Genomic DNA, 26,433 nt, shown 5'->3' with positions numbered 1-26,433 from the left:
GGGACTTTTGAAGTTGGATGAATGCATTGTATTTTACATCATGTATGGATATTAGTTTCTGGGGGCCAAGGACGGAATGTGGTGGTTTGATTCAGGTGTCCCCCATAAACTTAGGTGTTCTGAATGTTAGGTTCCCAGCTGATGGAGATTTGGGAATTAATGACTCCTGGAGGAAGTGTATTGTTGGGGGCAGGCTTATGGGTGTTAAAGCCAGTTTCACCATGCCAGTGTTTGGCACACTTTCCTGTTGCTGTTGTCCACCTTATATTGGCCAGGAGGTGATGTCCACCCTCTGCTCATGCCTTTGTTTCCCCCTGCCATCGTGGAGCTTCCCCTTGAGCCTGTAAGCCAAAATAAACCTCTTTTTCCCAGAAGCTGCTCTTGGTTGGGTGATTTCTACCAGCAATGTGAACCTGACTGCAACATAAATCAAGGAAATCATCTATTTCTTTCAGATTTTCAAACTTAGAGGAGTATATTTTCTTAGAGTATGTCCTTATGATACTTTGAATTTCTCTGATATCTGTTGTGATGGTGCCTTTTTCATCTCTAATTTTATTAATTTGAGTTTCTTTTATATTTCTTTTGGTCAGGTTGGCTAAGGGTTTATCGATCTTGTTTATCCTTTCAAAGAACCAACTCTTTGTTTCATTGATTCTTTGGACTGCTTTTTTTTTGTTTGTTTCTATTTCATTAATTTCTGTCCTAATCTTTATTATTTCTTCCTGTCTACTGATTTTTGCTTTGCCTTGTTCTCCTTTTTCCAAGGTTTTAAGGTGAAGCATTAAGTTGTTTACTTGAGACCTTTCTAATTTCTTAATATAGGTACTTATAGCTCTTAGGACTACCTTCATTGTGTCCCAAAGGTTTTGGTATGTTGTGTTCTTATCACCATTTGACTTTATGAATTTTTTGATTTTCTTCTTGATTTCTTCATTGACCCATTCATCATTTAGTAGCATATTGTTTAATTTCCATGATTCTGTGTATGCTCTATAGCTTTTCTTGCTATTGATTTGTAGTTTGAATATCTTGAAATTCCCATTCATACTTTCCTATTAGTTTTTCTTTCTCTTTGTTGGACTGTATTAGGTCTGCCACTTGGTCTTCTAGTTTAGATATTCTGTCCTCTCTTTCATCCATTCTACTGGTGAGATTTTCTACAGAGTTTTTATTTATTTTTTTAAATTTCATTGACTGTGCTCTTTATTGCTAGTAATTCTGACTGGTTTTTCTTTATTATTTCTATTTCCTTATATATGCCTTGTATTGACCTCTTTATTTAATTAAATTGGTTTCCTGTATCTTTTTGATTCCCTCTTATTCCTTTGATTTCCTCTTTGACTCCTTTGAGCATATTTATAATCATTCTTTTCAAAATTTTCTCAGGCATTTCCTCTAAATCATTCTCACTGGAGGTCATATCTGATACATTAATACTTTTTGGTGGATTTATATTGTCTTGAATTTTGGTGTTTCTTGTGTTGTATACATATTTTGTATCTTGGATTAATTTAATGCTTGGGTTTTCTAAGTAGCTGCAGTATTATTAGATGTATCATTCAATCTGATGTTATATATCTTTAGGGTAGGAGCTTAAGGTGCTAGGTGTGGCTCTTAAGACTCTCAGAGTATCTGCAGAAGTGACCGTAGATGTTGGGCTTGCCTGCTATGAGAATATTCAGGTAGGCTGAGTGGAACAAACTACAGGCAGATTCTAAAATTTAACTAAACAACGTACACATTCAATGAAAAACAGCACAGAGTTTTTGTGCCAGAGTAGGTATGACAACCAGATCCTTACTGTCCCTTTGGATGTGTGCTGCCCCACACCCTAAATCCTGTCAATTAGGAGGCTAAGATTTCTGGATTGTTGAGTGTTCTAAGTCAGCTTGTGACCCAGTGAGACCCTTCCCTGATGAACAACAGAAGAGGAAACAAAGCCAATATAAATCAGGAAGCAACAAATGACAAGCCCAAAATATAGCTTATTTAAGAATGGCAAATCCAGCCATACATCAGATTTAACATATAATTTATCCTGACATGGAAGGTGCAGTTAGCACTTCCGATTCAAGCCTATTTACCAGGCTAATTGGTGGGTACTGACCTGGTCTAACCCCAGTTTGGGATGGTTTTGGTCTCAGTTATGTTGCACTCTTGCTTGGGTCCCTCTTTGCTATGCTTTGAGTTCAGGTAGGTTGGTTGGGTCGCTGGATTGCTGCTCTGGTCAGTGGTGCTGGGTGCTGTGTAGGTGAGCTCCCTTTCCCAGGTCTCTGGGGCTTGCTGGCTCTTGTTCTGGCAGTGGGGGAGGGGAGGCTGTGGATGCTGGCTCTAAGTCTCTTGCTGGTCCATGTGACCCTCTTCCTCACGAACTGCTCCTCCGTTGGTTGCTATGCTCCTACCTTCACATTTCTTGAGTTTGCAAGGAAGTCCGGTATGAATGGAGAATCCCCTCACCTAGCTTTTCCTGTGGCGCAGGCTGAGTCTGCTGGCTATGGCCCTGCGGACCTGGTGCTGCCACTGCTAGAGCCGCTTCTGCCTGCTTCTGTGGTCTCTAGACATCCTGGGTCTCTCCTACTTCTACTGGCATTGGCAATTTCTTATACACCTCACTTTTTAGCAGAAGAGTGTATTTTGCTGGGCACTTTTTTTGGGGGAGGGGGGTTCTTTTTCTCCCTTGGACTGTTTTGGCATGGTTCCTACTCCGCCATCTTAACTGGAAGCCTGCCCTAATCTTTATTATTTCTTCCTGTCTACTGATTTTTGGTTTGTCTTGTACTTTTTTCAAGGCCTTAAGGTGAAGCATTAAATTGTTAATATAGGTACTTAAAGCTGCTTAGCCACCCAGTTTCTTCTAAGTGCCCCCTCCCTTGATAACTTCTCTGTCTTCACTGTGTCTTCCTACCACTCCTGTTTGCTTATTCCAGTCCATTCTGGTCTGTTTTCCTTTCCCTTCACCACTGAGCTCCATGTATTTACTTTTTGGTAGAAGCTGTTGGGTTTTTCTGGCATGTGGCCCTGTTCCTTTACTTTCAATGAATTTTCCTCTGTACTTGGAACAAGTCAGCTATTTGCCATGTGGAGGTGAGCCCCACACTGATATCTGTGGCTCAGGTTTCTCTTTGGGGCTACCAGCTCAGACATCTACTTCCTTCATATTTCTGTTAGTTGTCTCAAGCATCTGAAGCCCAGCATTTCTAATATTTAACCTGTGATTTTTCTCTCTACTCCTGGCCATCTTACCACAGTCTGCTATTGCTTTTCCAGTTCGCAATGTAGTAGAAATCTAAAGCTTCTTGATATTTCCTTATCTATTAATCCTTGACCAAGGCTAAAGATTTTGTGTCCAAAACATCTTGATTATCTGTACTTCTATATCCCTTGTACCCTCATTACCTTATGCCAAGTGATTATCATCAGATTTCTCTAATGAGCATCAATAGGTCCTTTGAAATTGCTTCTGCTCTCATTTTCTCTTTTACAGGTCAAAGATAGGAGGATTTAAAGAAAAACATATTTTAATTTGTCTTTCCAAATATGCTTAAAACTCAACCACACTTTCACATTGCTTGCCAAGGAAAAGCTTCCTTACTGTGGCTTATCAGGCATGGTATGGACTCTGAGCTCATCTCATCTTCCCTCTTTTGTTCAACTTTAGGATCCCTTTGCACCCTGGGCTCTCCAGGCTTACTTCTGTTCATTCTCATGATCCCAGTCCAGGCCTTTTCCTCTTTGGGTGTCTTCCTTTCTAAGGTTCTATTGCTTTCCTTTCTGTAAGACCTTTTACAATTGTTGATGTGATTATTTGATTCATAAATTGATAGTTTTCCCACATTTACATCCCCAGAGCCTAGTCTGTACTCCTATTACTGTTAATAGTAATAATTAAAACCTATAGGATAATAAGATTAACAATGAAATAAATTCTTCAGTGTTGGTAAGAGTATAAATCTGATTAAGTAAACGAACTTCTATTGTCTTTACATAGCAATACTATAGAAAAATCATTTTTTTGGTTACTCGAGAGAATTAATTTTCTTCTTTCATTCTTTCATTTTTTTTTTTTTTTTGAGGTAGGATCTCACTCTAGCCTAGGCTGACCTGGAATTAAGGGTGGCCTTGAACTCACAATGATCCACCTACCTCTACCTCCTGAATGCTGGCATTAAAGGCGTGTGCCACCACGCCTGGCCAGAGAATATATTTCTGACAAATGGAACAAAAGTATATTCTCAGAAATGTTCGTTGCAGACTTCTGTGTAGTCAGTAGAAAAAAATTTTTTTTAAAAGCTTGTACCTGTTACCTATGTGCCTAGTAGTAAAGAGCAATTAACTCCGTTAACATTATGCTTAATAATAGAAAGTGTTAGATATCTTGTGAAGATAGAAAATATTTTCAGTATAAACAATGGAAAGTAGAATAAAAGGCTGTATTTTCACTGCTTTTGTGACTGGATGTGCATGATAGTAAATTTAGACAAAGACAGTAATGGGAAATATGGCATTATGAAGAATTGTTTAAAAGTTTATGAATGATATGAAATGTTCAAGTGTATTGTGATTTGTGAAATTAGAATTTTGGTATTGTACATATGTGTTTTATAATACTTCTGGGAACCTTTTTTTTTCTTTAGTATGGACCTGTATTTAGTTTTACCATGGTGGGCAAGACATTTACTTACCTTCTGGGAAGTGATGCAGCTGCACTGCTTTTCAATAGTAAAAATGAAGACCTGAATGCAGAAGATGTCTATAGTCGTCTGACCACACCTGTGTTTGGGAAGGGAGTTGCCTATGATGTGCCCAATGCAGTAGGTGACATTTTTATCTGAAGTTGTTATAGCAAGTAGTCCCTTTTTTGTGAGGTAGGGTCTTGCTGTGTAGCCAGGTTGACCTGGAATTCACTATGTAGTCTCAGGGTGGCCTCAAACTCAAAGTGGTGAGTAGTGTTAATATTTCACATTTATAATATAAAGTGACTTATTCCTGGGTTCGAAAATCTTAAAAACCACAGAGCAGCTGATTACAAAGAGTTTTGTGTTTATAATTATTGACATGGGTTGAACAATTTTAAAAGGCTTCCTGCAAAAAGAAATGGTAGTCAGTGATAAATTGGCATATTGGGAATTTTTTTTTTCTTGTGGTTGGGTTTCACTCTAGCTCAGGCTGACCTGGAAGTCACTAAGTAGTCTCAGGGTGGCCTTGAACTCACAGTGATCCTCCTACCTCTGCCTCCTGAGTGCTGGGATTAAAGGCGTGCGCCACCATGTCCGGCTAGCATATTGGGACTTGATTTGAGAAGGTAACAAGAAAAATCTATTGTTTCATGAAAAGGACCTCCTACCTGCCCACTCCTGCCTGAAATTCTAGCTTAAGAGCCTTGAGTTAGAAATTGTTGACTTTAGAAGTCCTCTTTTAAGCCTAATATGGTGGCATTTGCCTATAGTCTCAGCACTTGGGAGATTGAGGCAGGAGGATTGTGAATTCTAGGTAAGCCTGGACTACAGAATGAAGACTCTTTCCCCCACCAAAAAAGAAAGACAGGAAATAAACATCCTCTTTTAAGGCTAGAGGGATGGCTTAGCACTTAAGGTGCTCATCTGCAAAGCCAAAGGACCCAGGTTTGATTTCCCCAGGACCCATGTAAGCCAGATGCACAAGGTGGAATATGCTTCTGGAGTTCGCTTGTAGCGGCTGAAGGCCCTGGCAATTCCAACTATCTGCCTGTTTCTTTCTCTCAAATAAATAAAATTTAAAAAAATTAAATAAAAATGTTTCCTCTTTTAATGTAGCAAATTCAGGGGTGTGGTATGTTTGATTATGTGCCCTGCTTCCCAAAGTCCCATATGGCTGAGTAGAATGTAGAGCATACAGTAGACACCTTCTTGCCACATGCAGTGTAGTCAAGAGTTGATGGTAAATGTTGGCTCTGAGTTGGGGAGTACTGAGGGAATGAGTGACTGTCATTAAGTTCACAAGCAAGAGCCTTGGAGAGCAAAATCTCTGTTCAGATTTATCTATTCATTTTCTTCACACATTTTGTTAGACTTTTGCCATATAATGATCTCAAAGGGCAATTAGTTGTTTTAGTGTAAATGTATTTTATTCAGACTTTCAGACTATGTCCTCATTAAACTTTCTGTATGGTACTGTCAATGATACGTCTTTGTTTAGAAATAGAATGAGAGGGCTGGAGAGATGGCTTAGCGGTTAAACGCTTGCCTGTGAAGCCTAAGGACCCCAGTTCGAGGCTCAGTTCCCCAGGTCCCATGTTAGCCAGATGCACAAGGGGGCGCACGCGTCTGGAGTTCGTTTGCAGAGGCTGGAAGCCCTGGCGTGCCCATTCTCTCTCCCTCCCTCCATCTGTCTTTCTCTCTATGTCTGTCGCTCTCAAATAAATAAATAAAAAATGAACAAAAAAAAATTAAAAAAAAAAAGAAATAGAATGAGACTATATGAAGAAGGATAAAAGTAATACTGAAATATAATAGATCTTGGGGAGTTTGCATTGAGAGTTTTGCTTTGGGTCGAGAGACTGGAAGGTGAGCAAGATAGAAAAATGGAGCCTTGAGTTAGGAGTCAGGAAAAGGGCATGTTTTAGAAGGCAGGAGGTGGGATTCCCAACTTGTCATTTGTCTGGGTCACTGGGAGCATATACTTTTCTATATGTCACTTCAAATATATGCATATTTGCTTTAATCCATTTCTGGTATAGTTTAAAATATTTTTGAACTGTATTTTCAAATTTTCAGGATTTTTTTTGAGTGTTATTATAGTAATATCATGGGTCTTACAATAAAATAAAAATGCATTTTAATGCTAAATTTTCATATTTTGAAGGTTTTCTTGGAACAGAAGAAAATATTAAAAAGTGGCCTCAACATAGCCCACTTTAAACAGTATGTTTCTATAATTGAAAAAGAAACAAAGGAATACTTTCAAAGTTGGGGAGAAAGTGGAGAAAAAAGTAAGCAAAATGTTTTACATTTGTCCCACTCTTCCACAAATAGAGATATATATGCATATATAATAAAGTACAATGTATGTTGAACTACCTTGGATTTAGTGACAGGGACATATTCTATTACCATACAGTTGTAAGTGAATACAGCCTTCATATGAGGCTACAGTAATTGTTGCCTTAATAGGTAATTGTCATTACCTATCAGGAAGTAGCCTATGTTTAGAGGCCAGTAGGACTTATGACGGGTCACCATGTTTCCTGGGTTTGGGCATCAGCTTCTATATAATAAAAGTCTAGAGACTCAGTTTTATTTCTAGCTCTTGTAAAGCTTATGTGATATACTTCTAATCATGCAAGAAGCTGATATGTACATTAAGATGACCTTTTATTTGAGAAAGGTTCTTGCTATATAGCTTAGGCTGGTTTCAAACTTGTGATCTGAGTCTATCCAGTATTGGGATTCTAGTTGTGGCCCCAGTTACAAGGCCAACTTAATAAATTAATGTAAGTCATGCTGGTGACATAGGCCTGGAATCAGCACTTGGAAAGCAGAGGCAGAAGGATCACAAGTTTGAGGCCAGCCTGGGCTCCATAGCAAGATCCTATCTCATAAAACTAAAACCAAACAAACCAAACAAAACCCTGAAAATATGTGACAGATATAATTATAGCATCTACTGTACTAGACTATTTGCTTATCTCTCTTCTTGACAAATTAAAAGTTAACATGGTGAATGTTGAACAGAGGATTAATTGTCTAATTTTCATGACTTATTTACGTCAAGTCAAGTCAAGTTGGCTCACTGCATGCGCTGTCTCCAATACCAGTACATACCAGTTGGTGATTAAAGTTTTATCTATAACTAACATGGCAATGTTTGGTCCTCATCTTCCTTCATTTGACTTGGGAAAAATGTAGTCTTTGGTCATTTTTTGGGAATTACCTCATTATTGCCCTCAATAACTAAGTGTTTTGCTGCTTTTGTGCTGTGATCTGGAAAGCACATAACCACATTTATCTTTATGTCCACTTTTCTTTTGAGTTGAGGTGAGGTTTAAAGGTGCCTGAGGGCCAGTGTGTGTGTGTGTCCAGTCATTTGGCCTGTTGCCTGAAGTGTCCTACAGCCACTGCTGTCTGAAAATGGAATAGGACTGTGCTTTTTCTTGAGGGTTTTATTCTGTTTATGTGTTCAAGAAATAGTATTTAAAAAGAGTGTTGGAAATAGTAATGAGAGCTGTCTTTTTTCTCCACTAGATTTGTTTGAAGCTCTTTCTGAGCTTATAATTTTAACAGCTAGCCATTGTTTGCATGGAAAGGAGATCAGAAGTCAGCTCAATGAGAAGGTGGCCCAGCTGTATGCGGATTTGGATGGGGGCTTTAGCCATGCAGCTTGGTTGCTGCCAGGTTGGCTGCCTTTGCCTAGTTTCAGGTAAGGATAAGGATGGTATTGCCTTTGGTTACTTGGCTACTGTTATATTAACTACTGTAATTCTTGTGTGCTTTCAAATTCAGGTAGTTTATGACCTCTTAAAAATTCAGGACAGGTTTTCTAGTTCATTTAAGGTAATTTTCACTTTATTAAAATGGTAGTTTTAGTTTAGGGCTGGAGAGATGGCTTAGCTATTAAGGCACCTGCCTGCAAAGCCTAAGGACTCATGTTGGATTCTTCAGGTCCCACGTAAGCCTGATGTGCAAAGGGATACAAGCATGCAAGGCTGCACATGTGCACAAGGGGCGCACACGTCTGGAGTTCGATTGCAGTGGATGGAGGCCCTAGCATGCCAATCCCCCCTCTACCTCTGCTAAAAAAGCAAAAAGGGCAGTCTGTTGGGTTTGCCTAAAAATAAATAAAGTAGGTTATGTGGGCTGCAGCACTGACCAATGACTCAGTGGTTAAAGTTGCTTGCTTGTAAAGCCAGATGGCCTAGGTTCTGTTCCCCAGTATCCATGTAAAACCAGATGTAAAAAGTGGTGCATGCATCTGGAGTTCAGTTGCAGTGGCAGGGGGCCCTGGTATATCGATGCTCTTTCTTTTTCTTAAAGAAATAAAAGTTAAAAAAATTATTTATTTGAAAGAGAGAGAGAGTGAGAGAGAATGGGCATGCCAGGGCTTCTACCCACACTGCAAATGAACTCCAGATGAATGTGCCATCTTGTGCATCTGGCTTTACATGGGTCTTGGGGAACTGAACCTGGGTCCTTTGGCTTCACAGACAAGCATCTTAACCATTAAGCCATCTCTCCAGCCCACAGTGCATCTTAAACTAAACAAGAAGAAATAAGGTATTGAAAGCTGCGAGTGGTCTTTAATCCCAGTACTTGGGAGGCAGAGGTAGGAAGATGGTGGTGAGTTTGAGGTCATCCTGAGACTACATAGTGAATCCAGGTCAACTTGTGCTAGAGTGTGACCCTACCTCAAAAAAATAAAAATAAATAAATAAAAATAAGAAAATTGCAAAACCAGGAAAATGGCTGGGAAGAATTTGTGGTAGTTTGCAATATTTTGTATATTAAACATCTCTGACTCGTGCTTTTTATTTGAGAGGGCTCAGCCTGGGCAGTCTCATCCTGAATTCAGCACCAGCAAAACACAGCTAATGGTCTGGTAATCTCATGCAGTCCTCTTACTTAGGAAGGTCTTTAACCTACACATAGATACAGTCTTTTAAAAATATTTTATTTTTATTTATTTATTTATTAGACAAAGAAAGAGGGAGAGAGAGCTGGTGGGGGGGGGGGGAGAATGGACACGTTAGGGCTTCCAGCCACTGCAAATGCTCCAAATGCATGTGCCCCCTGTGCATCTGACTAACATGGGCCCTGGGGAATTGAACCTGGGTCCTTTGGCTTTGCAGGCAAATGCCTTAACTGCTAAGCCATCCCTCCAGCTCAATTGTATTAGTCAGGGTTCTCTAGAGGAACAGAATTACTAGAATGAATTATTTTATAAAGGGAATTTATTTGATTAGCTTACAGTAGTCCAATAGCAGTTGCAGGCCCGAGAATCACCAAACCTGGTAGCTGCTCAGTCCACGTGGCCAGATGCCTCAGCAGTCCCGACCCGGCACTGCAAATGGTGCCGGAAAACCTGGAGGCCTCCTGAGGAGCCGGAAAGCCTGGAGGCTTCCTGAGGAGCCGCTGGGTTTCGATCCACGTGGGTCTTCAGTTGATGTTGGTCTTTAGTCCACACTGGTCTTCAATCCACGCTAGAAGGTAGGGAGCAGCTCCGGCAGCCAAGTGGAAGGAAGGAAGGAAAAGGGAACTCTTCTACCCAGAGCTTCCTTATATCAAGTCCCTCTCTGAGTGGGGCCGCCCACTCTGGGGGAAGGGCTCACCCTGGGAGAAAGACCTCCTCCTTTAGTTGATCCTTCCTAGAAGCAGCCTGTGCATTACTAAACAGATCAAGTTGACAACACCTTAACTATCATACCAATACAGTTCTTTTTTTTGTTATTTTTTTTCGAGGTAGGGTCTCACTCTAGTTCAGGCTGACTGGGAATACACTATGTAGTCTTAGGGTGGCCTCGAACTCATGGTGATCCTCCTACCTCTGCCTCCTGAGCGCTGGGATTAAAGGCGTGTGCCACCACGCCCAGCTCCAATACAATTCTTTTATTTTAAATTTATTTATTTGAGAGCAACAGACAGAGAAAGAGGCAGAGAAGGCAGAGAGAGAATGGGTGAATCAGGGCCTCCAGCCACTGCAAAAACTCCAGATGTATGTGTCACCTTGTGCATCTGGCTTATGTGAGTCCTGGGGAATTGAGCCTCGAACTGGGGTCCTTAGGCTTCATAGGCAAGTGCTTAACTGCTAAGCCATCTCCAGCCCCATCATTTGTTTTCTTTTAAAAAAAAATTTTTTTTTTGTTCATTTTTTATTAATTTATTTGAGAGTAACAGAGAGAGAGAAAGAGACTGAGAGAGAGAGAGAGATTGAGAACGGGTGCGCCAGGGTCTCCAGCCACTGCAAACGAACTCCAGACACATGCGCCCCCTTGTGCATCTGGTCCTGGGGAACCGAGCCTCGAACTGGGGTCCTTAGGCTTCACAGGCAAGCGCTTAACTGCTAAGCCATCTCTCCAGCCCTCATTTGTTTTCTTGATGATAGCCATTCTGATAGGAGTGAGATAGATTCCCAAAGTGGTTTTAATTTGCATTTTCCTGATGGCTAAGGATGCTAAGCCTTACTTTATTTTCATTTCATAAACCTCACTTTATTTTCATTTATTTATTTATTAGCGACAGAGAATGGGGAGAGTAAAAGGGAGTGAGGATGGGCATGCCAGGGTCTAGCCAGTGCAAACAAACTCCAGTTTCATGTGCCACCATGTACATCTGGCTTATGTGGGACCTGGAGAATTGAACCTGGGTCCTTAGGCTTCACAGGCATGCACCTTAACCACTAAGCCATCTCTCCAGCCTAGAACACTTTTTATAGATGTTTGTATGACATCTGTATTTCTTCTTTTGAGAACTGTATTTAGTTTCATAGTCCATTTGATTGGGTTGTTTTTTTTTAATTGTCTTTTGAGTTCTTTGTATATTCTGTTTATTAATCCTCTGTCCGATGTGTAGCTGGCAAGGATTTTCTCCCATTCTGTAGGTTGTCCCTTTGCTCTATTCAAGGTGTCCTTTGCTGTACAAGAGCTTTGTAATTTCATGAGATAACAGTGGTTTTATTTCCTGAGCAATTGGGGTTATATTCAGAAAGTCATTGCCTATGCCAATATCTTGAAGGGTTTCCCCTATCTTTTCCTCTAGCAGTTTCAGAGTTTCAGGTCTGATGTTAAGGTCCCTGATCTATTTGGACTTGATTCTTGTGCATGCAGAAAGACAAGGATCTATTTTCATCCTTCTACATACAGGGTTAGGAGGTGCCTCATTAGCACAGTAGGTAGCACGTCAGTCTCATATAGGGTTAGGATTATTTAATTAAATTAAATTAATTTATTTGAGATAGAGAAAGAGAGAATCAAGTCCAAGTGGATCAGGGATTAAAGACCTTGACTTTAGACCTGAAACTCTTTTTATCCTTTCAAAGAACCAACTCTTTGTTTATTGATTCTTTGGCTTTTTTTTGTTTCTATTTTATTAATTTCTGCCTTAATCTTTATTATTTCTTCCCATCTAATGATTTTTTTTGGTTTGCCTTGTTCTTAGTTCTTATTTTTCCAAGGCCTTAAGGTAAAGCATTAAATTTCTTACTTGTGAACTCTCTGATTTTTTAATTTTAGCACTTAGAGCTATAAATTTCCTTCTTAAGACTGCCTTCATTGTGTCCCAAAGGTTTTGGTATGTTGTATTTGCATCATCATTTGATTCTATGAATTTATTTATTTTCTTTTTGATTTCTTTTCTTCTAAGACCCATTTATCCTTCAGTAGTGTACTGTTTATTCTCCATGAATTTCTGTCTGCTCTAGTTTTTCTTGTTGCTGATTTGTAGTTTAATCCCACTGTGGTCAGATAGAGTACAAGGGATCATTTCAATTTTCCTGTATTTGTTGAGATTTGCTTTGTGTTCTAATGTATGGTCTATTTTGGAGAATGTTCCATATGCTGCTGAGAAAAATGTATATTCTGTAGCATTTGGGTGGAATGTTCTGTAGATATCTTTTAGGTCCATTTGTTCCATGACATCATTTAAGCCAGATGTCTCTGTTTAGTTTTGACTGGGATAACCTGTCAATACATGAGATAGGGTATTGAAGTCACCCATTACAATTGTGTTTGGTGTTATCTGTGACCTTAAGTCTAATAGTGTTTGATGAAATTGGGAGCCGTATGTTAGGTACATATACTTTTAGGATTGTAATGTCCTCCTGTTGTAGTGTTTTTTTAATCAGTATATAGTGACCTTCTTTATCTTTCCTCACTAATGTTGGTTTGGAGTCTATCCTGTCAGATATTAGAATAGCAACCCCTGCTTGTTTCCTAGGACAATTGCTTGAAATTCTGTTTTCCATCCTTTCACCCTAAGGTGCTATCTATCTTTTATTGAGAGATGAGTTTCCTGGAGGCAACAAACAGCAGGATCCTGTGTTTTAATCCAGTCTGCAAGCCTGTGTGTTTTGATTGGGGTATTGAGGCCATTGATATTAAGAGTTATTATTGAAAGGTGTGTGTTTATTCTCACCGTTCTTGTTTTGTAGTGCTTCCTGATTTCCCTTTATTCTCTTTTAACTGTTATTTGAGTATGGTTTATTTTTTCCTGTTTCTTAATGTGTGTGCTTTGCTTTCTCTTCAGTGTGATGGATTCCTTCAAATATTTCTTTTTGTTGTTATTTTGTTTTTTGAGGTAGGGTCTCACTCTGGCCCAGGCTGACCTGGAATTAACTATGTAGTGTCAGGGTGGCATTGAATTTACGACAATCCTCCTACCTCTGCCTCCTGAGTGCTGGGATTAAGGAGTGTATCACCACACCCGGCCCTTCAAATATTTTCTGTAGAACTGGCTTAGTTGTCATAAATTCCTTTAGCCTGTTTGTTGTGGAATGTCCTTATTTCTCCTTCAATTTGGATAGATAGCTTTGTGGGATAAGATATTCTTGGTTGACAGTTGTTGTCTTTCAGAACTTGGAATACATCATTCCAAGCCCTTCTGGCTTTTAAAGATTTTGTTGAGTAATCTGCTGTGATCCTGATGGGCTTGCCTTTATAGGTGACTTGCTTTTTCTCTCTAACTGCTTTCAATCTATTTTCTTTGGTTTGTGTGTTTAGCAATTTAATTATAATGTGACGAGGAGAGGTTCTTTCCAGGTTTTGTCTGTTTGGTGTACCAAAAGCTTCCTGCGTCTGCATTGGTATTTCTTTTCCAATTTGGGTAAATTTTTCTTCTATGATTTTGTTGAAAATGCCTACTGTGCCTTTGGATTGGAATTCTCCTTCTACTATACTCTGAATTCTTATGTTTGATCTTTTCATGGTATCCTGAATATCTTAAAATTCTCATTCATACCTTCCTATTAGCTTATCCCTCTCTTTGTTAGACTGAGTTAGGTCTGCCACCTGGTCTTATAGTTTAGATATTCTGTTCTCTCCTTCATCCATTCTACTGGTGAGATTTTTCACAGAGTTTTTTAATTTTTTTATTTGACTGTGTTTTTCAGTGCTAGAATTTCTGCTCCCTCTCTCCCAGTATTTCTGTTTCCCTTACTCATGTCTTGTAATGATCTCCTTATTTCATTAAGCTGGTTTCCTGTGTTCTCTTGGAATTCCTTCAGGACTTTGTTTTCGTCTTTGAGTCCTTGAATTTCTTTCAGTATAGATAAAATTAATTATTTTTGAAATATTTGTCAGGTACTTCATCTAAAACAGTCTCATTGGGAGTCATTTCTGATGGCTTTATAATTTTTGGTGGGGTTGTATTGTGTTTATTGTATTATAATGTAGCGATTTTTGCATCCTTAGTTGATTTCATGCTTGGGTTTTCTAATTATCTGTGGTGCTCTTAGACTTGGAAATCAAACTTTATGTACCTTCAGAGTTTAAGGTGCCCACCACGATCCCTCCATGTTGTGCTGTGGAGCTGGTGCTCTGATCAATTGTGCTGGATGCCCTGCCGCCTGCGGCTGAATGTGTTTTCTGGAGGGTTGTGGTTCTGACAGTTTGGGGATGGGAGAGTGCAGGCAGCTTGGTGTTGTACTGGCACGCTCAGCTGGTCCCCCTGTATCTCTTTTAGCAGCTCCTTAGCTGCACTCCACTGTCTCCCCTTCAGGTTTGATGAGGTTGGAAAATCCCGTTTTGGCTTTGTTGCTGCAGCGTAAGGATCTGTGCCTCTGTGGGATTCTGGCTGGTTTCCTCCTTTCTGGTTGATCTTGGTCTCTTCTGCTTCTCCACTGTGGCTCATAAAAACCTATACGTCTTCATTTTGTGATTTTTGCTGTGGTTTTGCTTAAATCCCCCCCCAGGCTGGTTTAGTGTGACTCCTATGCAGTCATCTTACCCAGAAGTTGTGAGTGGTTTTAAATTCCAGCTCCTTTCCTCATTGGCTGTGTGGATCCTATGTAGTCACATGTGAACTTACAATGGAGTGTGTTTCACAGAACTTGCTACATAGCGAGCATTTTTTTTTTTTTTTCGAGGTATTGTCTCACTATAGCCCAGGCTGACCTGGAATTCACTGTGTAGTCTCAGGGTGCCTTGAACTCATGGTGATCCTCCTACCTCTGTCTCCCAAGTGCTGGGATTAAAGGCCACCATGCGTAGCTGCATTTTTTTTTTTTATATATAATAAAGGAAAGTTTTGGAGTTGGAACCTGTTTTCTGAATCTACTCATATTTTTCCTCTTGTAGAAAATGAAAAAAAATGGGCAGAGGAGTAGAATGACTTGGGCTTCAAGTACTGATTTGGTTAAAATTGGAGTTTTTGTTAATTTAACTGTTTTTTGTTGAACTAAAATGTGCTTCTGGGGGAATTTCATGCTTATTGCAAGATAGGTACACCTTTAATAATTTGAGATACATATGATAAAATACTGTCCTTCCCCTTAAGGATTGTAGAGACTTTTTTAAAACAAAATATTTTATTTATTTATTTATTTATTTGACTTACTGTGTTTTTCATTTCTAGTATTTCTGATTGGCTTCTTTAGTATTTCTATTTCCTTACTCATGTCTTTTATTGATCTCCTTATTTCATTAGGTTGGTTTCCTGTAGTTGTTTGTTTTTTTCTTTGGTTCCTTTGACTTCTTGGAACATAATTATAATCATTCTTTTGAAATCTTTCTTGGGCATTTCATCTAAATCAGTTTCTCTGGAGGTCATTTCTGATGGATTTATTATTTTGGGTGGATTTATATTGTCTTGATTTTTGTGTGTGTGTGTGTGTGTTTCTTGTATAATGTACAGATTTTTGCATCTTGGGTTTATTTCATGCTTGTGTTTTCTAATTATCTGCAATATTCTTAGATGTGTAAATCAGACGTTATGTATCTTCAGGGTAGGAACTTAAGGTGCCAGGTGTGACTCTTAAATAACTCACAGTAACAGCAGAAGTGATCCTAGGTGTTTGGTTTGCCTGCTATGCAAGTGTTCTATCTAGTAGGCTGGGTGGAATAAAATAGAGGCAAATTCTAAAATTGTCTGAGCATTACATACATTCAGTCAAAACCAGCATGGAGTATTTATGTAAGAGTGGATATTAAAACAAAGTCAAAGTCCCTAAGGCTGTGTGTTGCCCCACACCCTTAATCCTGTCAACTGGGAGTCTTGAGATTTCTGGTCTGTAAAGGGTTGCAGGTCAGCTTTGGGCCAAGTGCGACCCTGCACCCAAGAATGACAGAAGAAGATAGTGGCACTATAAATCAGTAAGTAACAAAGGACAACCATCAAATACAGCTTATTTAAGAAAGGCAAAGCCGACCATCTGTCAAATCTAACACATAATCTGCTCTGAAATGGGAGGTGTGATTAGCACTTCCAGTGCAATTCTATATACCAGGCTTTGTGGCAAGTACTGACCTTTTGGCTTTGGTTTCAGCTATGCTGTGTACCCACTTGGGTACTGCATTGTGGGCTCAGCTAGGCTGGCTGGATCAGTGCATCCGCTGCTTTGATCACTTGTGTTGGGTGCTGTGTAGCTGATTTCCCTTCCCCAGGTCTCCAGCGGTTTCTGGGTTGGTGGTTGGTTGTGTGTGGTGTGGGGAGGCTGTGGAAGGTGCCTGAAGTTGCATCAGAGCTGTGTGGCTGGTCCCTGTGATCCTCTTCCTCATGACCCATTTAGCTGGTCCCTGCTATCTTCTTCAGATATCTTGGTTTACAAGGAGGATGGTGTGAATGGAAGAAATCTCTTCACCTGGCCTTCCCTGCAGCTCAGGCAGAACCTGGTGGCTGCAGGGATGAATGCTGCTATTTGTTTAACAAAGAAAAGAGGAAGGGGGAGGGAGGACAAAATGAGTGTGTCAGGGCCTCTAGCTATTGCAAATGATTTCCAGGTGCATGTGCCACCTTGTGCATCTGGCTTTATGTGGGTACCAGGGAGAACCTGGGTTGTTAGGCTTTGCAGGACAGTACCTTAACTACTGAGCCATCTCTCCAGCGCAGGATTGTAGAAGCTTTTAAAAACACTAAAAGTTTTTTATTTTTATTTATTTGAGAGAAAAAGAGGCAGAGAGAAGGAGAGAGAGAATGTGTGTGCCAGTGCCTCCAGCCACTGCAAATGAACTCCAGATGCAGGTGCCACTTTGTGCATCTGGCTAATGTGGGTCCTGGGGAATTGAGCCAGGTCCTTTGGCTTTGTAAGAAAGTGCCTTAACTGCTATGTCCATAGAAACTTTTGTTTGTTTGTTTGTTTTTTGAGGTAGGGGTCTCACTCTAGCCCAGGCTGACCTGGAATTCACTGTGTAGTTTCAGGGTGTCCTTGAATTCATGGCAATCCATCTACCTCTGCCTCCTGAGTGCTAGGATTAAAGACTTGCACCATTACACCTGGCCATAGAAACTCTTAAAAGTGTAAGAGTTCAGGATTTTTCTCTCTTGGTTCTGAATTTTTGTTAATTATTTTAGAGTCAATAAAAGTAGTTAAATAAAGTATTCTTTTTTTTTTTTTTTTTTTTTTTGTTTTTTCCAGGTAGGGTCTCACTCTAGCCCAGGCTGACCTGGAATTCACTCTGTAGTCTCAGGATGGCCTTGAATTTGCAGCAATCCTCCTACCTCTGCCTCCCGAGTGCTGGGATTAAAGGCGTGCGCCACCATGCCTGGCTTAAGGTATTCTTAAGCTTGATTCTGGCTTTAGAAATGAATTTGCCCATGGAAAATATTACTGTATTAAAAAAAAAAACTATGTGTCTGAATTACAGACGCAGGGACAGAGCTCATCGAGAGATCAAGAACATATTTTATAAGGCAATCCAGAAACGCAGGCAGTCAGAAGAAAAAATTGATGACATCCTCCAAACTTTACTAGACTCTACATACAAGTAAGGGCTGTTCAAATCATACATTCTTCTGGAGTAAAAAATTACACATTATGATATAATATTTCCAGTTATAAAGGTGGTTGGGGGCTGGGGAGATGGTTTAGTCAGTAAAGTGCTTGCCATGCAAGAATGAAGACCTGTATTTGGATTCCTGAGTGTGGAAATTCATGCCTATATTTCTAGCCCAGGGGAGGTAGAAATAGGAGGATCCCTGGGGCTTGCTTTCTGCCTAGTCTAGCTGAATTGGTATGCTCTGGGTTCAGTGAGAAACCTTGTCACAAAAAAAGTAAGGTGGAGGGTGAATGAGGAAGACACTTAATGTCAACCACTGACCTCCACATGCATATGCCCATGTGCTTGTGCACCTGTATACTGAGCATGGTGAATCTCCCCCACCCCCAAGGTAGTATATCACTCTAGCACAGGCTGACCTGGAATTCACTCTGTAGTCTCAGCCTGGCCTTGAACTAGCTGCTGCAAACATACTCCAGATGCATATGCTACTTTGTGCATCTGTCTTTGCATGGTTACTGTGGAATGGAACTCAGATTGTTACAGTCTTTGCAGGCAAGCACCTTTAATCTCTTGAGTCATGTCTCCAGTCCTGGTCAGTCTCTTTCCTATGAAGGGGGAAAAACACATTGATTTGTGACAAGTGGATGGAGATTATACCTAAAATATTCAGTGTAACCAGTTTTAAAGGTTAAGGCAGGAATTGTGACTACCAGATGTTAAGCTGGAGTGTGTGGTTCTTCCCCAGGGACGGGCGTCCTCTGACAGATGATGAAATAGCAGGGATGCTCATTGGGCTGCTCCTCGCAGGGCAGCACACGTCCTCAACCACCAGCGCCTGGATGGGCTTCTTTCTGTCCAAAGACAAAACACTTCAAGAAAAATGTTACTTAGAACAGAAAATTGTCTGTGGAGAGGAGTTGCCTCCTTTAACTTATGAACAGGTTTGTTGCGATTTTCAGTTTCACTGCTCTTATGTCCCCCCACTCCCTTTGATTTTTGAGGTAGGGTCTTGCTCTAACTCAGGCTGCCTGGAATTCACTATGTAGAATGATCTCCAACTCATGAACGCAGTTCATCCTCCTACCTCTGACTCCATGCCTGGCTTATTGTAGTTTCTTTGACTGGCTTTAGTGTCAAGGTATACTGTCTTCAGAAGTATTCCCTTTTCTCTTTTCCTACTGTTGAAATGTGAAAATTGCAACAACAACAACAACAAAAAAATCAGAAAATGCTTTTTTTTTTTTTTTTTTAAGCTCAAGGATCTAAATTTACTTGATCGCTGCATAAAGGAAACATTAAGACTTAGACCTCCTATAATGACCATGATGAGAATGGCCAGAACTCCTCAGGTGAGTCTCACCGCTGGATTCCTACCCCTTCTCTGTTGGCTTTTATTTATCAAGAGAAGAATAAGGGCTGGAAAGATGGCTTAGTGGTTAAGGCACTTGCATGTGAAACATAAGGGTCCACATTCAATTCCCCAGTACCCACGTAAGCCAGATGCACAAGGTGGAACATGCATCTGGAGTTCATTTGCAGTGGCTAGATGCCCTGTTGCATCCATTCTCTTTCTTCCAAATAAATAAAATATGTTTTTTAAAAAGAATTATAATACCACTAAAAGTATTTGTATTAAAAAGTGAAATCTTCTGCATAATTATTTTATATTAAATATATGAACATTTTTACATAATTGCAGATAGTATACATACTAAGCTGATGTTAATTATACTCTATATTTTCATAAAACAATTCAGTTTTTAAAAATAGAAGCACACTTTTCTTGGTCTCTTTGTTTTGTTGTGCATGACTCTATATATGAATTATGTAAGTCAGATGAAAGGCTCCTTGTCATTTCAGTCTACTTTAGAGACATGAGTGTGGTTTGCATATGTACTTTCAATTCAGTATTGGTTTATTTGCAAACTATTTTGTTAAATTAAGTTTTAGTTATCTTATTATTTAGTTTTAAAATAATGTATAGTTCATGCAGTACTGATGGCAATCTGATTATTTGTTACCATCCGTATTTCAAAATTCCCTAATGAAATGTGTTCCTTTAAATTTGTAGACTGTGGCTGGGTATACCATTCCTCCAGGACATCAGGTGTGTGTTTCTCCCACTGTCAATCAAAGACTTAGAGACTCATGGGTGGAACGTCTAGACTTTAACCCTGATCGTTACTTACATGATAATCCAGCATCAGGAGAGAAGTTTGCCTATGTGCCTTTTGGAGCTGGTAAGATCACATTTTAGATTGATATGTCTGTCCTGGTAACGTATTTGCCCCTATTCAAACAAGTCGGTCTCCAAAGCTATACTGTATATCTCTCAGCTGTATTAATACTGGTATAATGCCCCCTCAACCTTATCATCATGTGCTAATATGTTAGTTTCTGTAATAAACACATCCTGCATGCCTTAAAACAACAGATAATTGCTATCTTGCAGTTCTGTAAGCGGCTAGTCTAAAATCAAGGTGTTAGCAGGGCCATCCTTTTTCTGAAGGTTCTGGAGACAATACCTTCTTTCTGAAGTTACTGGCTTGTGGCTGCATCACTTCAGTCACTGCCCTGTCAGTACCAGGCTCTCATTCTTGTTGGTATCTGTTTTCACATGCCCTTCCTGTAAGGACACAAGCCATTGGATCTAGGGCTCACCTTGGATTGTTAGTCAACATAACATGATCATATTAAATATCTCCAGTTTACCCTTAAGGTGGGTGTTTACTAGGTTTCTTAGGCTATTGCCACACTCCTTGTGTTCAAGCAGTCCTCTGGCCTCTGCCTCAGAGTAGATGAAACTACTATGTCATGCTTCAAGCATTCTCTTTGTGTATTTTTTTTTTAAACTATCTAGAACTGTTGCTAGTTTAGCTGTTAATATTTTATTGAGAATGGGCTCCTGCCACTGCAAATGAACTCCAGATACATGTGTCACCTTGTTCATCTGGCTTTCTGGATAGGCAAATCAAACCTGGGCCATTAGGCTTGGCAAGCAAGTACTTTTAACCATTGAGCCATCTCTCTAGCCCTTCTCTTACTTTTTTTTAATTTTTTAATTTTTTTTATTTTTCGAGGTAGGGTCTCACTCTGGCTCAGGCTGACCTGGAATTCACTACGTAGTCTCAGGGTGGCCTCGAACTCTCGGCGATCCTCCTACCTCTGCCTACCTCTGCCTCCCGAGTGCTGGGATTAAAGGTGTGCGCCACCACGCCCGGCTCCTTCTCTTACTTTGTAATCATGTTGTTCATATACTGTCTTCGTTTCTTCATACATATTTAATTCATTCTCATGTTTCATTTTGTCAACCATTCTTTGTTGATTCAGCTAGGGTACTGAAATAACACCTCACTACTTTTTCCGTTAAGTCAGACTGCTCATCATTGTAAGCTAGTTTGTAAATGTGACTCCCACAGTGAGCAAGCACAGTGGTAAACATTTAGTATTAGATTTCTTTCTTTTGGCAAAATATTTTATAATGAAATGCCCAAATCTTAACCTATTATTGGGTTTTGGTAAATGGTAAGTTACCAATTTTAGAGTTTTTTTTTTTTTTTTTTGAGGTACGGTCTCACTTTGGCCCAGGCTGACCTGGAATTAACTATGTAGTCTCAGGGTGGCCTCAAAATCATGGCAATCCTCCTACTTCTGCCTCCCGAATGCTGGGATTAAAGGTGTGTGCTACCACGCCTGGCCCAAGTTACCAATTTTAAATGGCCATTGTGTTCTTTCCTGTTTGCCAAAGTCATGAAAATGATCTCCTGTTTACTAAATATTGATGACCTTAGTAGTTTATTTGAGAGAGAGAGAGAGAGAGAGAGAGAGAGAGAGAGAGAGAGAGGAAGGGAGGGAGGGAGGGAGGGAGGGAGGGAAAGAATACGAGAGTGAACGGGTGCATCAGGGCCTCTATAGCCACTGCAAACTCCAAATGCATGTGCTACCTTATGCATCTGGCTTAAGTGGGTCCTGGGAATTGAAGCTGGGTCCTTAGGCTTTGCAGGCAAGTGCCTTAACTGCTAAGCTATCTCACCAGCCTTGTGGTAGTTTATTTAAACATATTTTTATTTATTTGCAAGCAGTGAGAGAAAGAGGAGAAAAAGAGAGAGATTGAGACTGAGCTGCCGCAAATAAACTCCAGATACTTGTTCCACTTTGTACATCTGGTTTTATGGGTACTGGGGAATTAACCTGGGCAGCCAAACTTTGCAGACAAACACTTTTAGCTGTTGAGCTATCTCCCTAGTCCCTACTTAGTATTTTTGTCTAGGATTATCTTGAATTAATTTTTGAGTATGGTATGATACAGAAATATCAAATTTTTTATAGTGTCTTCCCCACCCCCTTTTAGTGTTTATTACACAGTACCTTATGTTGAAAAACTTCCTTTTCTTCTTGGACTGCTTAGGCACCTTTATGGATAACCACGGAAGTATTTCTTGGCTGTCTTTTCTGTCCCTTTGATCTGTTTGCTGATCCTTACTGAGTACTGCTGCACAGGTTACTGTACCTAGTCATGCAGTCAAATCTGAAGTCACTTTAAATCCTCCAGGGTGGAGGGATGGCTTAACGACTAAGGTGTTTGTTTGCTTGCAAAGCCAAAGGACCCAGGTTCCACAGACACACGTTAGCCAGATGCACAAGGGGGCGCACAAATCTGGAGTTCATTTGCAGTGGCTGGAGGCCCTGGCGCGCCTATTCTCTCACAATCTCTCCCCCTCTTTCTCTGTCAAATAAGTTTAAAAAAAAAACAATTACTTTGGATAGCTTGGACACTGTTTGTCTGGGTTAGTCTAACAGCTTCTACATATGCAGTTTGAGTTTGGTATATATGTTATTTGGGGTTTACTAAATCCCCTTTCCTTCCAGAATAATTTGAAATTTCAATTGGTAGGTTTGTATTCTTTTACTACTAGGGCTCTTGGGACACATTCTGGCATATTCCCAAACTAGATTATAATCTCATGATGCGAACTTTTTGCATGCTTGACTTTGATAAGATTATTAAATGTCAAAAAAGTCATTAACCAAGTATTGTTTTCCTAAAACATTGAAAATACCTCGATATTTTAAATTATTTATTTTATGTAGAAGATGTCATCCTTTTATAATACTATCATACTTCTGTTATCTAAAATGCAGATAAACAAAATCACTCCAGGTTAAAAGAGGCAAGGACTTTAAACTGATTATGATGAAGACTTTTTTTCTTTTTTCAAACAGGGCGCCATCGTTGTATTGGGGAAAATTTTGCTTATGTTCAAATTAAGACACTTTGGTCCACTATGCTTCGTTTATATGAGTTTGATCTCATCAATGGATATTTTCCCACTGTAAATTATACAACTATGATTCATACTCCTGAAAACCCAATAATCCATTATAAGCGAAGATCAAAATGAAACAGGCTACAAGGAGCCAATGTGCGATTCATCACTGTCACCTGCAAAGCATTGGAAGAGAATGAAGTTTTGTGAAATAACTTTCATTGTGAATAGTTTCTTGAGTGAAATTTTAAAAGCCAGTTTGAGTTTAATATTAACTGAATGATTATCAAATCTGATGGCATTTGAAACAGTTTGTAATAGCTTTGATACTATATGTACTTCATAGAAACCAAGTTTATGAGTAAAACAATCACAGAGGAGGGGATATAGGTTATTGGCAGAGCCTATATAATATCCAGGTGTTATTTCAAAAGCCTACACTGCTCTTTGAAAATATGTCCAGGATATTCCTATTTGTAACTAGTTTTGCAAGGCTTGAAAGCCCAGTGAAACTAGGTGTGGTGACACACACTTTGAATCCCAGCACTTGGGAGGCTGAGGTAAGAGGATCACCTTGAGTTTGAGGTCAGCCTGGGCTTCAGAGTGAGCACCAAGTCAGCCTAGGCTAGAGTGAGTTCCTGCCTCCAAAGAATTAAAAATGCTTAGTGAAATTCTCTGAAGGCCACAGGCTATTCATTTACTTGGACCATTTTTGTGTATAAAGATGTATGAGGGTAAAGAATGAACTCAGTTAAAAGCCTCAAATGAGAAAATGATTAGTTGTTTTGGTGGGATTATACTTACCAGTGATGAGTATAGTGATGAGGAGGGATGTAGAAAAATACAATCTGTAAAATTGTGACTTGAGGCACTGCTGTAGGAAGTTGACAGGGATCTAGGACTATGTCTTGGTAACTGTATTTCCTAAAAATAATAAACTAATACTAAAGAGTGCTCATGGATGTTTTTGGTCCCACAGGGTCACATATATTTGAAAGTCCAAAATCAACTCCTTAGGGGATTTTATTTGTTGTTCCTTGCATCCTCTCCTGAATCCAATTACCGATGCTTCTATTACCACTTTTGTTGACCTTGAACAGTTAAACTTGAAAGAAGTATAAGATCTGATATCAGGGAAATCTGGGGTGTCAAGTAACTGGCAGTGCTTTCATTGATTGCACTCTGTAAAGGCTGTGCTCAGGAAGCAGTCTAACTCAGATTCTAACTGGGGGCCCAGCTATGTGAGATACCTAGAATTGAACTAGATGAAGTCAAGGTATTGGTTGTGGTAGCACACACAGGTAATCTCAGCACTCAATGCTGAGCTGGAAGGCCAGCCTGGGCTACATAGCAAGACCATTTTTCTCTCTTAGGTATATTACAGTTCTTTCAAGAGGCTTGAAGACTCATATTAAACTCTATGAAGGCCAAACTTTCTGCTGTTTTTTTTTTTAATAATAAGCATTTCACCTTAAAATGCTGTTTGTGAAAAATCTGTATTCATGAATTTATTTTGGGGGGGGCACTAGGGCCTCTAATCACTACAAATGAACTCCAGACACATGCGCCACCTTGTGCATACAGCTCTGCATGAGTACTGGGGAATTGAACATGGGTCCTTTACCTTTGCAGGCAAATGCCTTAACTGTTAAGCCATTTTCCAGCCCCATGTATTTGTGAGTTTAAAGCATGTTTCAGTGAGTTCAGTTTAGGGAATCTGGGAAATTACATATTTGTACTAATTTCTTTAAAAATATATTTACAGCCGGAGAGAGTGCTCAGTGGCTAAAGGCACTTGCTTGCAAAGCATGTTGGCCTGGATTTGATTCCCTAGTAATCAAGCCAGACACACAAAGTGGTGCATGCATCTAGAGTTCTTTAGCAGTGGCAAGAGGCCATTATCAAAAATAATAAAAATCTTTTTAAAGATACTTATATTTGTGAGCAGACAGACAAGAGACAGGTAATTGGCATGCCAGGGCCTCTTAGTACTGCAGATGAACCCTAGACATCCTACTTTATATACCTGGCTTTATGTGGGTACTGGTAAGCTTGCAAGCAAATGCCTTTAATCTGAGCCATCTTGCCCACCCCTAAAATTTTTCCAGTTTATTTCGTGTGTGTGTGTGTGTGTGTGTGTGCATGTGCGTGCATGTTCATGTGTGTAAGTACAGATGTGCACATGCACATACCAGGATGACTGGAGGTCAGAGGATAACTTTCAGGTTGCTCTTCACTTTCCACCTCACTTGAGGCAGGCAGGGTCTCTCTTTGCTCACTATATTATTCTCATAACTGCTGGAATTTCTCCTGTTTTTGCCTTCCTTCTTACCTGTAGGCACACAGCTTCCTGCTTTTTAGGCCAGGTCTGGGGGTCTGAACTTAGGTACTCAGAGTTGCATGACAAGCACTGTATCCTCCCAAGTCATTTCCACAGCCCTCATGTGTACCAATTTTTAACCAATTTTATATTTCTTTCATTTATGAATTTAGACATCAGCACCCTGTGAATTTGTGATTAGAAATCACAGATATGTTCATAACAAATTATAAATATTGCAGATCTGTTAGTTTCTTAATCTATCTGGAAATTTATGGTAGTTATTAGACCCACTGCTAGGTCATATCTTATGTTTCATTTACATGCATTTTACCAACTTTATTTTTATATGCTTTCCCTTCCAATTCTAGATGTTTAATGTCATTTAAAGTTTGATTCTAAGAAGGGATCTGTAGTTTCAGCAGACGGCTAGGTTGAGTCACCTGAACAGCTAGTATGCTTTGTGAACAGATTTCCGTGGTGAGGACTAAACAAGGGGCACAAGCACTAGGACTTAATTTAGGTTTTAATCACAAACTAATTGTTGAGCTGCTTGAGTCAGGCTGCAGAGGTCTAACAAGGAGGGCTGACAGTTGGGCAGTGGGAATGAACTTGATCAGCAAGCACTTCTCCCTCCATCTTTTACTCACCATTTAGCTACTGAATGCCTTGAATGACAACCAGAGTGACTTAAGAAGTCTTCATCCACAATCTTCCCCAACAGCTAACTGCTATTTCTACAACTCTTACTACAGCTTGGCTGCTAATATGAGATATTTAAGTAATTTGAAATTTCTAACAATGTATAGAAGGTGAGAACATTTGTCTATATGAAGCAGACTATGAAATAATAAGACAATGTTCTCTATAATATTGATTACCACTGCTAGTTTCATGACTGCCATGTTATTAGGGAAGCCTTCAGAAGTAACACTGAGACTGTC

The 26,433-nt window shown here is 39.7% G+C and overlaps 1 protein-coding gene across 2 annotated transcripts in view; it reads left to right on the top strand.

The window, feature by feature from the left end:
• LOC101612059 (lanosterol 14-alpha demethylase) overlaps positions 1 to 24,123 on the top strand; it is a 42,114-nt gene extending 17,991 nt beyond the window's left edge. For both annotated transcript variants that reach the window (XM_045159925.1, XM_012948296.2), the window contains exons 3-10: positions 4,638 to 4,814; positions 6,844 to 6,970; positions 8,223 to 8,397; positions 17,768 to 17,887; positions 18,648 to 18,843; positions 19,156 to 19,251; positions 19,974 to 20,142; positions 23,126 to 24,123. In XM_045159925.1, coding sequence (XP_045015860.1) covers positions 4,662 to 4,814; positions 6,844 to 6,970; positions 8,223 to 8,397; positions 17,768 to 17,887; positions 18,648 to 18,843; positions 19,156 to 19,251; positions 19,974 to 20,142; positions 23,126 to 23,304 — 1,215 coding nt within the window. In that variant the 5' untranslated portion in view covers positions 4,638 to 4,661 and the 3' untranslated portion in view covers positions 23,305 to 24,123. The remainder of the gene's footprint in view (positions 1 to 4,637; positions 4,815 to 6,843; positions 6,971 to 8,222; positions 8,398 to 17,767; positions 17,888 to 18,647; positions 18,844 to 19,155; positions 19,252 to 19,973; positions 20,143 to 23,125) is intronic.
• The last annotated feature ends 2,310 nt before the right edge of the window (positions 24,124 to 26,433 follow it).

This window comes from Jaculus jaculus, chromosome 10 (assembly GCF_020740685.1).
Source record: "Jaculus jaculus isolate mJacJac1 chromosome 10, mJacJac1.mat.Y.cur, whole genome shotgun sequence".
Classification (NCBI taxonomy): Eukaryota; Metazoa; Chordata; class Mammalia; order Rodentia; family Dipodidae; genus Jaculus; species Jaculus jaculus.
The sequence above is the reverse complement of the archived record's forward strand: the minus strand, read 5'-3'. Positions and strand labels throughout refer to the sequence as shown.